General features: G+C 33.9%; 1 protein-coding gene across 4 annotated transcripts in view; it reads right to left on the bottom strand.

Moving 5' to 3' along the window:
• The window catches only part of MCPH1 (microcephalin 1), a 129,506-nt gene that overhangs the window by 88,656 nt on the left and 25,783 nt on the right, over positions 1-15,067 (bottom strand). For all 4 annotated transcript variants that reach the window (XM_084516283.1, XM_084516284.1, XM_084516285.1 and 1 more), the window contains exons 10-11: positions 7,636-7,673; positions 4,540-4,702 (exon numbers count right to left, since the gene is read on the bottom strand). In XM_084516283.1, the coding sequence (XP_084372409.1) occupies positions 4,540-4,702; positions 7,636-7,673 (201 nt within the window). The remainder of the gene's footprint in view (positions 1-4,539; positions 4,703-7,635; positions 7,674-15,067) is intronic.

The following is a 15,067-nucleotide window of genomic DNA, read 5'->3' on the forward strand; positions in this document are numbered from 1 at the left end:
CTATTAATGTAAATCTTATTTTCCCACATACAATTCTGTATGTGGGAAAAAGTCCATCTCTTAACTTTCCATAAAGAGTTCTTTTGCCCATATTCTTGCGCTACTGGAAGCAAAATGGAAACAATTTAGAAAGCAATCTTAGCATTATCAGAAACAAATTCTATAGTCTGTTGTCTGAAGTAGCTTTTGCTTGACAACTTTCAGGGGAACCAGCAATCTCATGAAAACTGCTGCAAAAGCTGATGCTTTGTGTAATATGGAAAATAGTATTTACTTGAGTGAGGAGCAGAGGTGTTCATTTTTGTGGGCTGTTGTTAGTGGACAGCAATTTTTTGTTGATAATGAAAAGTGGCGTATCTTCATACTTATTGTTGAACTTCATTATTACAAAACCAAAAGATATTATGTTTACTTTTATAAGACATAAAACTAAATATTTGAAAATGCAACAGCTGTACAGAGAAAATAATTTTTATAGCTATTATAGCATACCAAGCCTAAACATCAGTTAAGTACATTAATAAGTCAATCAACTTTAAAATAATTCTAAATGTAATGCATTGCTGTGTTTAGCCAAGTAAAGTGCAACAACTTACTAAAAACCATTCAATTAAGACGGCAACTTAAGATTTTAAGTTATAAATTTTAAAATGATACTTTTGTATACTTTTACAATTACTTGTTTACAATTTACAATGACATTATTGAAATCTGTTAGCTATACACTTATAGCTGTGTACATTTATTGCAAATAAACCTGTTAATCCAAGCCAGTTCTTTTAATGACAATATAAATCAACTTTAACTGAACCAAGAAAACTTTTGCAAATTTTAGAGAAAATCTTAGAGATGTGCTGCATGAAAATAATTTTTTCACAAATAATCTTGAGCCAAGACAGATGTACCATATTCTATAACATGAACATCATGTCCGTATAGCACCAAAATGATGTTTGTACCAAGAGTAATTGGCAAACAAAACAAATAGATTAAAACATAAACCCAAAAGATTAGTTATGATTAAGTAATCCCATTTCATTTTCCAGGCCAATTTTACAGTAATAACGTCTATCAATCCTTGTAGTATTTACAGAATTTTGTTTAGAATTGAATTTTGTTTATCTTAACAGAAGATGGATTAATGCTTGTCTATCATGGCTCTGGAATTGAGTACAAAGGAATCATATCTACTTTCCTAGATAAAAAGTAAATTAGATACAGGGTTCATGAGCAGGTCCTGCAGTAAATTATTAAGTCACCACTCACTACAATATTCAGTTTTCAGTGACACAAAAGCAAGAACTCTCCATTTTCAGTTGCTAAAAATTTGTTTTTGACTGCAGCAAAGACCAGTTTTCAACCACTGTATTTTCATTGCAATAGGAAAAAAATGCTTCAAATTCATGTAGGGCAAAAACAAGTGATGATTTATAATATTATTCTTGAGAAAACTGCTTTTTATTGTTAAGCCATTATGTGTTCTTATTCAACTGTTCCTTCAGTAGTGGAAAGGAATTAAGAAAAGTTGTAATACTTAAAAATATAAGTGTATATATTGAAAAGAAAGAGCTGTAGAGAAGTTTTCTAATACACGGTTACAAAATAAAATGTAACTTAAAAAGTTATGGTAAAGCAGCACAGCATATCCAAGTGTGCTGGATATAGAAATATTGGAAGTTATGAAAGAATAAGTAATAACATCTGACACATACTTAATTTCAATGGTAGTAGAAGGCAGTCTTGCTGATTAGAGAACACAAGAAAGGAGGAAATGAGGGAAGAAGAAAGTGGAAAGGCATGATTTATTCTGTGGACTTCTTATACTCTTAAAAAATGTTTCCCTTTACTTTGATTAAAAAGAGTCTGGAATCCAATCTTCTATTACCTAATTTGATTTGATTTTCTTTTTTTTTTTTTTTTTTTTTTTAATCAAGCATGGACTATTTTATTTAACTCAGTAGCAGGCAACTTGTATGGCATGGAACATCATGAAGTGTCCTGCAGGTTTTAGAGCTACAAGGTCAGCATTGCTGCCAAATTTTCCTCAGCAAATCAGGTTGTTCTCTTATCCACACCATATAGGAAAATTTATGTCAAACATTAAGTTCTTAAGTGTCTGAAAACAATGTTTGACTAGTCATTATTTAAGGCCTCCCACTAGCACACTGAATCATCTTATATACATCTTATATACTTGAATAATTCATCTTGAAATATATGTAAAGGAAGTACTAAAAAGATTAAATGCCTAATGATAAATTTGATAGCTCTCCAACAATTGTATTTAAAAAGACCATCTTAAGATTTTTCAGGGAAAAAAAAAAAAAAAGAAAAAGCAGGCTAAATTCTCCCTTTATGTTACAAGTCAAAAGGCAATGAAAAAAGAAGAAAAGAAAAGAAAAAAAAGAAAAAAAAAGAATATTCCAGTTACTTTAAATTTTAAGGAAGGTCTTCTGCAAGACAATTACCTCTGTCGAAAAAAATGTCTTGTTTTAAAAGTACTAATGATTTCTCCAAACAGACCGATTATTTTAAGAATCCAATCTGAAGCATTTTACCAATGAGAGTACTTATGGTAGGATTAGCTACAGTATAGAAAGGCATTTAAAGGATTGAGTGTTTTACTATTATAAAAAGGAAAAGATTATTTTGCTTAAATGGAATTCCCCTGACTCGTTTTCTGCAGAAATCCTCATAGTTCCTTTGATTAAAGTGTTCAGTCAACTACTCTGGGTATAAAGATGGAAAAGCTATGCAAACAATTAGAAATAAGACAAGAATTGTCATATGTCATAAGGCATATTTTTAACCAGATTGTCTAGTTAGACCCCTTTTCTCAAGTTTGTTCTTAACGCAGCCAAAGATGGTCTTTTTTTTTCCCCCAAAAGACACACTGTTGGCTCATTAGGATGACCTAAGATACAATACCTTTTTTTCAATGGAAAATTAATTATCAAAAGCTTCAACTTCTTAAAACCTCAAAGGATACCATAACAGCTTCTTTAAGATATATAATATATAGGAGAAGCCTTTTTTTTTTTTTTTTTTTTTTTTTAACATGAGTAAGTGCCATACATCGTGAAAACAAAAAGGTAATAGATCATTTTGTTTTCAGCCCAACAAAAAAAATTTTAAATAATTTATTAAAAAGAAAAAGAAAAAGAAGAAAAATAATAAATAAGTTATGCTACAACTCTCTACTGTAGTTGAATTTATACTTCCATGTAACTTCCAACGTTAAAGTTTTACAGATCTGGAAACATGAGGAAAGGTGAAGACTTGCCTTCTGTTATGCCAGATTAACTGGCTTGCAGTGGATCTCTATAATCATAGTGAGCAATTGAGATGGTTTGATCCTGACTGGCAGGTAAGCCCCCATCCAGTTGCTGCTCAGTCTCCAGCCCGCAGCAAGATGGGGGAGAGAATCAGAAGGGTAAATGCAAGAAAAAAACATCATAAGTCAAGATAAAGACAGTTTAGTAAGTGAAGAAGAAAAAAAGAAGTAAAAAAAAAATAATCAAAAACAAGCGCTGCAAAAGTACAAGTTATGCATGAGCATGTTGATGCCCAGACAGTCTGAGCAATATCTACTTTGGGAAAACTTCCCCCCAGCTGAGCATGACATTATACATGTATGGCATGGAATATCCATTTGGTCAGGCTGGGTCAGCTTTCTTGGCCTCTTTGCTCCGAAACTACACGTTGGTGGGGATAACTGAAAAGCCAGAGAAGGCCTTAATGCTGTGCAAGCACAGCATTAAGTTCAGTTAAAACACTGTTGTGTTACCAACACTGCCTTGGTCACCAGTCTAAAACACAACACCATATGGGCTGCGATGAGGAAAATTACATAATTCCACCCAAGCTAAACCCAGTACAGCAATTCATGATTATCTTCTCTTTACAGTAACAGTCTGGTAACTTTATGTGGTAGTCCACAAGAAATTTTGAGGAAATACAATGTTTATTTGATCTGGGCATCTGGGAATTATTTCTGTAAATTACAAAATGTCCAAACTACTCATCTACGACGTTTCCTTTATTTTTTATTTTTTAAACAAAACCAAACAAAACAAAACATTTTCCCACAATGCAGCAAAATATCTAATAACTTCCTCTTATTTTTATTAACCAGTTCTGAACACAATACATATTTAAGGACAAAATAGAAATGTATTAAAATAGTACACAAAAATTCAAACTGAATAAAATAACTTGGCTAACATTGAGCAGAGATGCTTTGTTTATCCTCTAATCTGTCCAAAATAATGCATTTGTCATGAGATGAAGAGTCTTCAAGCATTTCTAAAATATACACTGAAGTGCAGTACACAAATACAGTGGTTAGAATAAGTACTGAAAGACAGTATTCAGGGTAACGCAGAGCTTCAAACAGACGAGTTACCTCTAATTGAGCAAACTCTTTATGGAAACTTGAGTATCTGAACACTGCACATAGCGTGGACATAAACATGGTTGATATTTCAGCTATACAAAATAAATTAAACTTATTTTGTACTAAAAATGTATATTTCTTACCCATTCATAAGAAACAATCCAACATCCCCGAGCAATTCCCAACATAATATTCAAGGTACGACGAGGACTCCCTGTAACTACATGACTTGTTGTTTCACATACAACATCTGAGAACAAGAAGTCTCCAAGTTTGTTCACCACCTGAATTACTGTATTTTGTTCCCTAAAAAGAACAGAAGGAAAAGAAGACATGTTGAATGGATATGTACGATAATACAAGCATATATACACAAAACAAATTAACTCAAGTTTTCTTACATGTCCACCTCTTTTCTTTCCTCACCAATCATTTCTTATCCTTTTACCCTTCAGACTCTATCCATTTACTAATCCAAAATTTATTAGCCTTTCCACAGAATCCAAACAGACCTTTTTTTTTTTGTCAGCACACAATCATATCTACTTGCATATCAAAGCTCTTTTGTACCCCACATCTATCTCGTTTGTTTAAATGAAAGCTTTTTGAGTTAGGAATTATCTAACATACTGTTTGTGTATAATGCCCAGTACAACAGAGCTTTGTTCTTGGTTGCTTCTGCAGTACTATCAAAAAAGTGTTAGTAAGAAATGTAAACAGTTAGACACAGCACTCTTCAGAGGATGTCATTAGGAAGTATCAGATTTTCATCATTTGAATAAAATGCTATGTTTAAATTTAGAGAGAAGTCTTAAAGTTCTCTCTTGCTACCTACACTGTATCTGAGTCGATACTTCAATTAAAAATACAGTTACCCTTAAATAAAACTGCCACCTTATGGACTGTGTATAAAATACAGAATGGCCACCTACAAGTGGAATTTTAAGTTGAGTTCTCTACATAGCTACACTGAAGCACATGAATACATCATCATGAAAACAGTTAGATCTTGGTATCTCTAGAGAAAAGCTGTTGCATAAGAACATACTGTTCTCATTTGTGATCATTGTTATAAATGAACAGTAAAGATCTGCAGAGAAAAGCCTGGTTCCAGTGCCTTCTCTATTCCCCTCAGCTGACTTCTTGGAAATGTCTATGGCATGCTACTTAAGACAAAAATTTAAGCACAACCTTGAACAAAGTCTTATGTATCTCAGTGATGATCTTCTAAGGTAAAACATTTAAATTAATTACTGACATAACACAAGCAGTCAGAACATCTCCTGAAGACTCTGGGATTGCTTCATTCTCACTACATTTCACTTCACAGAAAGTAATTCAATTGTAATTCCCCAAATATCCCAGCTAAAGCAAATACTACTTAGAGTAATTCTAACAAAACTTGTGAAACATTCTTCACAAAGAAGGCAGCAATTTGCTTTGTTGATTTTTTTTTTTCCCCCCAAGAAATTTCAAACAAATAAAGGAATAGTAAAAACAAACTGGATAGCTAATTATCTTCATACAAGTCAAAAGTGTACATGGACACACTTAGAAATGGAACCACTGATTAACTGCCTAAATCCTGCCACTGGTTACTGTGAACTCTGGCCTTGGCTATGTGCATAATATCTTTTAAGTTACACTGAAAACTCACCAGTTTATATATTGGTCAGCTGAAAAAAACTTCCAATAAGAAAAAAACAACTGGATGCAAATTTACAGCAAAATTTCACTGAATTTGGGACTGAGAAAAACAAGAAGCTACTGGCTGTGAGCAGCATTTAATATTATCACAAAACCCAACGCCATGAAACCACTGAATTCATGCATCTTGACATTTAATTTCAAAGGAACTACTTTTGTAGCTGTAGTTACTGAGTAGTAGAATGGGATTTTGGCCACTGGGCTGTCCTTTGGAAGACTATTTTCTACTTTTTAGTTCTTTCAGAAACATGTCTTTCCTTCCACCTGCTTACAGGTTGATGAATCCCTACAACTGTACAGTGCCAAAAGCACAATCTTAATGAAAAAGTTCTGAAGAACAGCAATTTTTAATCACCAGATACTTTCATTTTATGAAATAGTATTATATTTTTAATTTATTTAATTTACTTATTTTTAGAAAAGTCAACATATGTTAACAGAAAATAAATAACATTAATGACCTCTTTCAACAAAAGAAATTTTCTCCCAAGCTGCCAGGATCTGTTCTCTTCTTTGAGGCACATCACAGCCTCTGTTTTCAACTACCCTTTTCTGCACTGGAGTTATTATCTTTCCCTCCCTTGCAGTGATCCTGTACTGCATGACTAGCAAAGTATATTTACAGTCTTGGTGTTATCTGCATCCACTCACATTAAATACAAGGAAAATACTACTACCATTTTGCCTTTCTGACCTATATAGTAGTATATTTGTTAATTGCTATTGACAACCATTTACAAAGAATTTCTAAAAGTACAGCCACTAAGTGCTGTTTCTGAGTGCTTGCTATGCAACTGTCATGATTTAATTACTTCAATCCTGAAACAGATTTGAGGGTAGTAGAAATATCCTGAGTTTTGAAAAACAATTTTAAAAACTGTAAGCAAATATAGTATAAAATATGGAATTGTGTTTTTCTTGGATATCTTTATGCTTTAAGAGTTTTAAGAGAATGATAAGAGCATGCCAGAAAAATATTAACTCTTCCCAAATATGCAGTGGCAGCTGCTTCTAATGTTTTGAAACTAAGTGGCTAAAAAGCCTGGAATGGCTTTTCAGCAACTTTCTTCAGCAACTATTTATATAAAAGAAAACATTTTAAACTGATGTTTCAAATCGTCTTTTAAAATTATTATTATTTTTTAATTTTTATTTTTTTTTAGAGAAATAGAGCATATGGGGAAAAGGCTAAGTCTTGGCCTAGGAGTCTGAATCCTTCACTACATAAAACTCTAATTTTCATGTTTCAGAAAAATTCAAAACTTGGTTAATATTATGATTTTACAACTCTGAAACCCTGTTGAGCTCACCTATGGAACGATTCAGTCTGCACCATAAGAACACTAACACACATACGTCCCTACACAAAGTAGATAGCAATGACACACATAGGTATGCACGTGCCAGAATAACAGAATAAAATTTTAACACATGTCCAAAAGATGATTTTCATTTTTTATAGGCATCAAAAGATTATCAACACTTAAGTTTAACTGCATGCTGACTAAAGAGTCAAAACGTTTAATACTTACTCAGAAGACATACTCGTCATAACTAGTGTTCTTGTTGGCTAAAGATATGAAAGAAACAGGAAAACATCAAAAATATGAAAATGTTAATCCTTTGGAAAAAACACTTAAATTAGAAACTTTCCCATTAAAAGGATTAAAGTTCATAATTACAGTACAATGTGTGGAAGAGGCTGTACTAATCAACACATATATTAAAAACATTAAACTTTAAGGAGACAGAAAAAAAAGGAAACCTCTTCATCATATCTGGTATCAAAGCATCCAGCAGCAGAAAACAAGAATAGAATTTTCCATCCAAAAAAAAGTGAAGGATTTCTAGTCTAGCATGCTACAGAAAAAAAAAAAAAAAAAGGAAAAGAAAAAGGCAGCTGAACTTCAACAAAGAAACCCTGTAATTTAAAATGATTCCAGTTTCTTCCAAAAGACAGGAAGAAACTGGCTGAGATGCTGAAGAAACAAGATTATATTTATTTTAAAGTATAATTCTAATATATGTTCTTTTGCTCTCAAATCAAGCCTAATGAATAAAAGTTGACCAAATAATAGCATAACAAGGCATATTCAAAGATTACAGCAAGCCTTAAAACAGCAAAACAGGCATCTTAAAAAGTATTGTCTCAACAGATTCCCCTAGCTTATGTGCAAAGAGTATTTGTCCCACACATTTTAAATAAGCATTTTATGAGTTAGAATTAAAGAAAGCAGACAAAAAAGAAGTATCCTTCAGTTGTCAGTGATAAATATGAAAGTCTTTAGCATGCACAAAGGTAGGACAGAACAGTCTTGGAGACATGCATAACTGAACATAAGATGATCATCAAAACATAACATGGTCAACAACATAATCATGTAAGAGGAGAGTTTGAAATCATGGCTAAGACCTATGTAACTATAAATACAATTATGCGACTAGGTAAGCTATGTAACTACATAAACATGCACAAGTATGTATACATAAACATTTTAATTTTGCAGAAAAAGTAGTTCGATTGACTTTTGTATAATAATTTCAAAACAACTCTATCTATTTTTCAAAATCAATATATGAATTTGGTATTATTTCTCTAGACATCTACCACTCCATAAGAAATAATCATTCCCTTTTAATTCCCCAAGGTATTACCACAACCGCAAGGTGTAAGCTCCCAAAGTCCCTGCTAAAAAATTCAGAGCTTCAGACCTTTAATTCCATGTTTCAATCAGAGTTAGAGCAAAAAATAATATAGTATTGCAACAATATAGAAATATAGTATTATAGTAACAATATTAATCTTTCAATCATAATGATATAAATCCCAGAACTGAGTTTAAATACTGAAATTTTGTATACAAGTAAGGGTTCTTGTGGCAGAAGGACTGCAGTATTGGGCACTGTACAGAACATGTTTGGTTATATGATTTAAGTCAGATGTGGGGCAACACTTTACAGTAGTCTTAATACATGTTGTTGAATTTACTTTATGGGATTCTGGAATACAAGGGACAAAACATGGCTTCAAAACAAGATTTTACTTTTTTCCAGTCCTTCTGTGCTGAAAACCTCATCTATGTCAAATATGCATGCTTCAGTGTAGGTATGCTTCAGCATGACCATAATGTTCTCCTTCAGTATTTGAAGCCAAGCCTCACTACCATCTGAACGAAGCTCTTTGGCTAGAGGTCTGCAGTTAAATCCACACAAAACAACTGCACTAGGTTCTTGGAGCCCTTGTATAGAACCAGCTCCAAAGTGAGATCACACAGTCACAGAATTTTAGGGGTTGGAAGGGACCTCAAGAGATCATTGGGTCCAACCCCCCTGCCAAAGCAGGTTCCCTAGAGATCCTGATGTGCTTGTTCAGAACATGCACAACAATACCTGTCCTCACAGCTTTTAATAAATGAAAAATCATGGAAACATTACTACTCAGACCACTGATTTTTCCAAAGCTGTGTTAAAAGAGTTTCTATAAACCAAGGCCAGAGCAGTTGGAGATCCTACAGCTGCTTTTCAGGGCAGAGATGCTTTTTAACAGTTCCTTAAAACCTTATATCAGGGAAGTGAAAATACTGTGTTACATACTAACAGGGAAACCTGCAGCTTGTCCTGACACCACCCTGAAAAGTTTGCTTTTGAATTATAGCTTTTATGCTACACCATACAGCAAACGAAATGGTATAGTGAATATTCTGGTATAGTGAATATTCTAGTGAATGTTTTGTGAGTGCATCTCAGTGCAATTAAAAGACTAAAGAATTCAGAAAAAAATGCATACAGAAGATAGAAACTGGAATACATTTAATTCCTTCCAAACTATTATTTCATCTTCATTTAGAAATACATATTTCTGCAAGTTAGAGGTCATTTTCTAAACAGACAACATTTTGTTTTATTGCTTCAATAAGACAAGCAGTCCTCTTTAATACAGTTACCAAACAGAAAACTTCGCCAAACTATGTTTTAATTTTCAGTTGTACATTTTTCAAATTAATTGCTTTTTCCCCTCCCTTGCTATGCAATTTTTCTTCTATGTTATTTGTGTCTGTTTTATTTTCCATTTTGCTTTTATTGCAAAATGTTCTTTTGAGTTAGCATTGTCTTTTCTGACTAGCAAAAAGACATCTGGTGAGAATCATTATGAGTTCTAATGCACGTTTGAAGCAGGATTATTAACAAAACATTGAAAAAGATGGTATTAAGTTAACAGGCTCTTTTTATTTATAATTAGTCTCTGAATCTAGAGAAATTACATATCTGTACTCTAAATCAGAACACATTTCTGTCTGAATTGTTTTTTAGGTCTGGAATGCTGTCTGTATTATGAAATAGAAACCTATAGAACAGTTACATGTTTCAGCTCTCCTTATATGTTTCTTAGGAATACAGCTGCATCAAGCATTTCTTTTTAGAATATGCCAACAATAAGATTTTTCCAAGTCCTCTTAAATGTGAAGCATGGAGCTCAGAGAAAGCAGTACTTGTTAATCATCCTTATACATAAAACCCAATGTGATACTTCCTGCATGTTAACTGGCTTACACCACAAAAGAGGCAGCCAACCTCAAACTGTGTTTTCTTGCTTTTAAGTTTATGCAGGTGCTTCTTGGAGCTGTAGGACGATAAGAGAAAACCTTTTTTTTTGTGCAACCCGCTTTTCAAAAAAAGTGAATTCAAATTTTGTTTCTTTAAGAATGTCATGAGATGCTTGCCATAAATGGCAAATGGACATTAAATATGTGTCTTCCTGGCCAATTCTTAAGAAGAACGTGCATTCAAGGTAAGAATTTACTTGATAGGATTAGTTTTACATTTGTGACTGTTACAAGTAACTCCAGCCTAAGTAAAACAGATCTCATTTTGTCTCTGAGTCAAGAATCCAGATTTTTTTTTTTTTTTTTTTTTTTTCCAATAAAGGATATCAAGCAATAAGTACCACTCTTGAATTGCATTATGCCTTAACGTTGACAGGTTCTGAAAGAAACGAGCTTCGGCATACTCTCAAACTCAGGAGCATACTACAGTGTGGTGGAAAGAAAAGACCTTCACCTTCAGGAGTCAACAAGATACTTCCTTTGTGTGGTTTGGTCAATATGCTAGCAATAAAGGACTTTTTTTTTTTTTTTTTGTAATGGAAGGCAGGGGAAAGAAGTTCATTCATATGCAAATAAAGTGCAAGGGAGAGAGCATTATGCAATCTGGTTTGTACTCTTCCAAGCCCTTTTTTCTTTGGCTATTGTAGCTCCATCAGATGGTTCTGAAATAGGTTCAGAACTCCTAGACATGCTTTTGATTTTTACAGCTGTATTCCAGGTGTCACTTTCTTCAGTCCTACCAGTACATTAGCTAAAAAACAGAGCCACATGTAGCATGGGAATATTCAAGAATTAGTTTAATTTCACTCTGTTTTTATCTAGGAAAGTTGTAATGAGAGAATCCAGAACTTTAAATCTGTTTTTAGAAATGCTCTCTATATTGTTCTACATTAATTTATTCTATTCTTGTAGTTGTGGCTCAGAGCTGAGAATAATTGGTAATTGTAGTGAATGATTACTATTCAGTAGTTTAAACAGCAATTATACAAAGCTATAATTTACTTTCTGGCTGACCTTCCTCCACTTATCAGTTCTTGATAATGATATCTTTTTAGTTTCCTCTGGCTGCAAACTGAGTTTCAACAGTAATCTCGACCAAAACCAAAACTCTGCTTTTGTCCTAAAGAGATGTGAAAAATGCACCCATCCTAGCCAAATCAATAATACTATGGGGAAAGATGGAAAAAAAACCCACCCACCACCACCATCAAAGCAGGCTATAACAAAGCAAAAAAATATAACAATGTGACAGGTGCCTGGGAATCAGGTTTCCCTCAATGCCAGAGATCAGAAAAAAAAAAAAAAAAAAAAAAAAAAAAAGAGAGAAAGCCTGTAATCACAGACATGGGAATCCCCAGAACTTCTGATGGCAAGATTAAAGATGATCATTAGCTTGAGACTAGTGCTGCCACTTTACAACTAATCGACATTTTCAGTTTTCTACATGCATCCATAACAGCTAACACCCATATTTAAAACAAAAAAACAAAAACAAACAAACAAAAAAAAACAAGCAAACAAACAAAACCCTGGGGCACACAGTGCTTCAGCAAAGGAAAGATATCACAGCAACTCAAGGGACAATTCTGCATTTCAAGGGGCAGGTTCATTTGGCTGTGATCACAAGCAAAGGCCGTGACTGACTTTTTCTGGCAGGTTAGTAACAGGGTAAGGGAATCATAGAATCATTTAGGTTGGAAAAGACCTCCAAGAGGTCTCATCAAGTCCAACCATTAACCTAGCACTCCCAAGTCTACCACTAAACCACATCCCTAAGCACCACATCTACACATCCTCTGAACACCTCCAGGAGAGCAGAGCAGAGAAGAGCAGCATAACATGATGCTCCTTTTTGGGAAGATGTTCCTTCCTACTCCTTTGACTGAAATGAATTGGGAAGCCTGGTTCTCTGAACCAGAAATTTCACAGTCAATCAACACGATTTGAAAAAAAAGCCAACAAGCAAGATTAGCATCTCTGCAGTGGTGTCCAAAATGCACAAACAGGAGTGATTCCCATTCTGATGGGAAGCCCAGTTTTTTCCAACAGGTAAATATGAAGGCTTGGCTCCCTGCTTGGCATTGCTCAGGAAAAGCAGCAGCCCAGTTCTCAAATGTCTTTTACTGGTAAAGTTTTGCCTCTACACTGTATACCATGAAACTTGAGAAAACATGGAGAGGCAGAGACAGAGAAGTTCAAGAAGTGGATGCTAAAAGGTGGAGAAAAGAATCTAAACAAAAATATACCTAACATAGAAAATTAAAGTTATGTTTAAGAAGTGAAGCCAAAGAAATTACAAGGCAGAAGAAAGAAAAACATGAGGCAAAACTGTTAATGAGAAAACTCATACATCCAAGCAGAAATATTTTAAAGACTACACTAAGGCATAAACATATTTGATCATTAGCAGCAAATAATTTCCAATGTGTACTCACTTTTCCAAATGATCTGTGAGAAAGTCAGGCACAGTTAATTTTCTTCTGCTGAAATCTTTAAGCACCCCAAAGGAACCCCTTTAAGATTCATAAATATAGTTTGTGTCCTTCTGTGAACAATTTCAACAATTTAAGCATGGTGTAAAAGTGAATGTGTTTCATCTGTTCAGACATTAAAGCTGCTTATGCTTTAATAACTGGATCTGATGAAGTGAACAATTTCTCCAGAATTATGACTGACAAAAAGAACTTAATAAAGCTTCAGCTGTGCCCTGACTGAGATTAAAAAAATACCAAAGGCAGTGGGCAACAATAGAGCAGCTTTGGTGAAAATTATGGTGTGATTTGTAAGCCCTCATCAGCCATCTGTTAGCCACCTTCTAGCCACCATCTGCTAGCCACCAAGGCACAAAGAAAAACAGTCCCATTGCAGATGGGATGTAGGGATGGAACTATATACTATTACTGTGAATGGCCACTGATTTCAGCATTTCTTATTCTACTAGCACAAAGTACATCTATTAAGGAGTAATGTGGTGCAAGATTTTTTTCTATTTATATATAAATAGAAATATATAAATATTATTATACCATTCAGGCTTCTTTGTGAATTCATTCTTAGTTCTACAAGGATGACACTGGTAATCCATATATAGCTTAATTTTGATGAAGAAAAGAATGGTAGTATTTGTTAATCTTAAACAAAACAAAACAAAACAAACACAAAACAAACAAACAAAAAACAACAACCTGAAGACATGTAAAATGCTAATGAAATGGAGTTTAGGAAGTATTTTGTTCGGATAGTTTTATGATAATTTTCAGTTCCATCAACTAAAGGATTTCCACCCTATACAGTCATAGCAGATACCAGTAAGTTTATTCAGGATATTCATTTTTCCAAGAGTTAAATTTACTTTTCTTCCTGGTGCTAAGAACGAAATCTTTGGCTGAATCTTTGCCAAATCAGCTGCAGTCCAGTGGGCTGTTTGGTTTTCTGGCATGACCATTATGACCCTAGTGTTAAATGTAACAGCATAACCCCAAACCAGAAAAGACCCATGATTTACCAGTAACTAGAGTTAGTCATGCCAAGCATACACATCTTCAGCAGTGAGGCATGCATGTCTCTAGCACTAAAGCAGAGAGTGTGTAGTCTCCTTTCTCACACAACATTTATGCACTCTTTCCCTCATGACATGAGTGAGAAAAGGAGTTACTTCGGTTTCTTGCTCCTAAGCCTCCCTTCCACCAACAAATTCAAGAATGCCATAGACTTTTAAGGAGAGAACATTGATGTATTTCAAACAACTTGGGACTCTAGGATTTTCTTCTCAGTGCATGCCCTTATTTTTTTTCTCATTTATTCTAGAGAAGGCTCTAGAACTACTTCCTAGTTGCCTAAAAGTATGTTCTGACTTTATGTAAGACTTTATTATTATTATTATTTGTCCAAAAATCATCATATCCATCAATCTTCTGAATAGAAGAATCACAAAGTTTTTTTTCCCTTATTTCATGAATAAAGTTCTGAAAAGGATCCAATACATAAATCTGTTGACTGGAAAGAAAGTTAGTGACTACTTTGTGTAAGAACCCGGGTGAATTCAGCTCTTGGATATTAATCACCATGATTGCCAAGATGACAAATTGCAAAGTCAACCATGACCTATATCACTGTCTTGGTACGTGTTTCCAGTGTTCCAAACAGCAAAACCTACAAGGGTGAGAACAGCAGCTGCAAGTGTCCCTGTAAAAACAGGAAACACTCTAAACTTGAGTTGAGATGAGTTTGAACCTTTTGCCATAGAAAGGGAGTAACTTTAAAAGATGTGTTTTTTTGTTTGTTTTGTTTTGTTTTGTTTTTTGCTTTTTCCAAATTAAGTAGTAGATCATAAGATTTCAGCAGATAGACCAGAAAAGCT

This window comes from Aythya ferina (assembly GCF_964211825.1).
Source record: "Aythya ferina genome assembly, chromosome: 3".
NCBI lineage: Eukaryota > Metazoa > Chordata > Aves > Anseriformes > Anatidae > Aythya > Aythya ferina.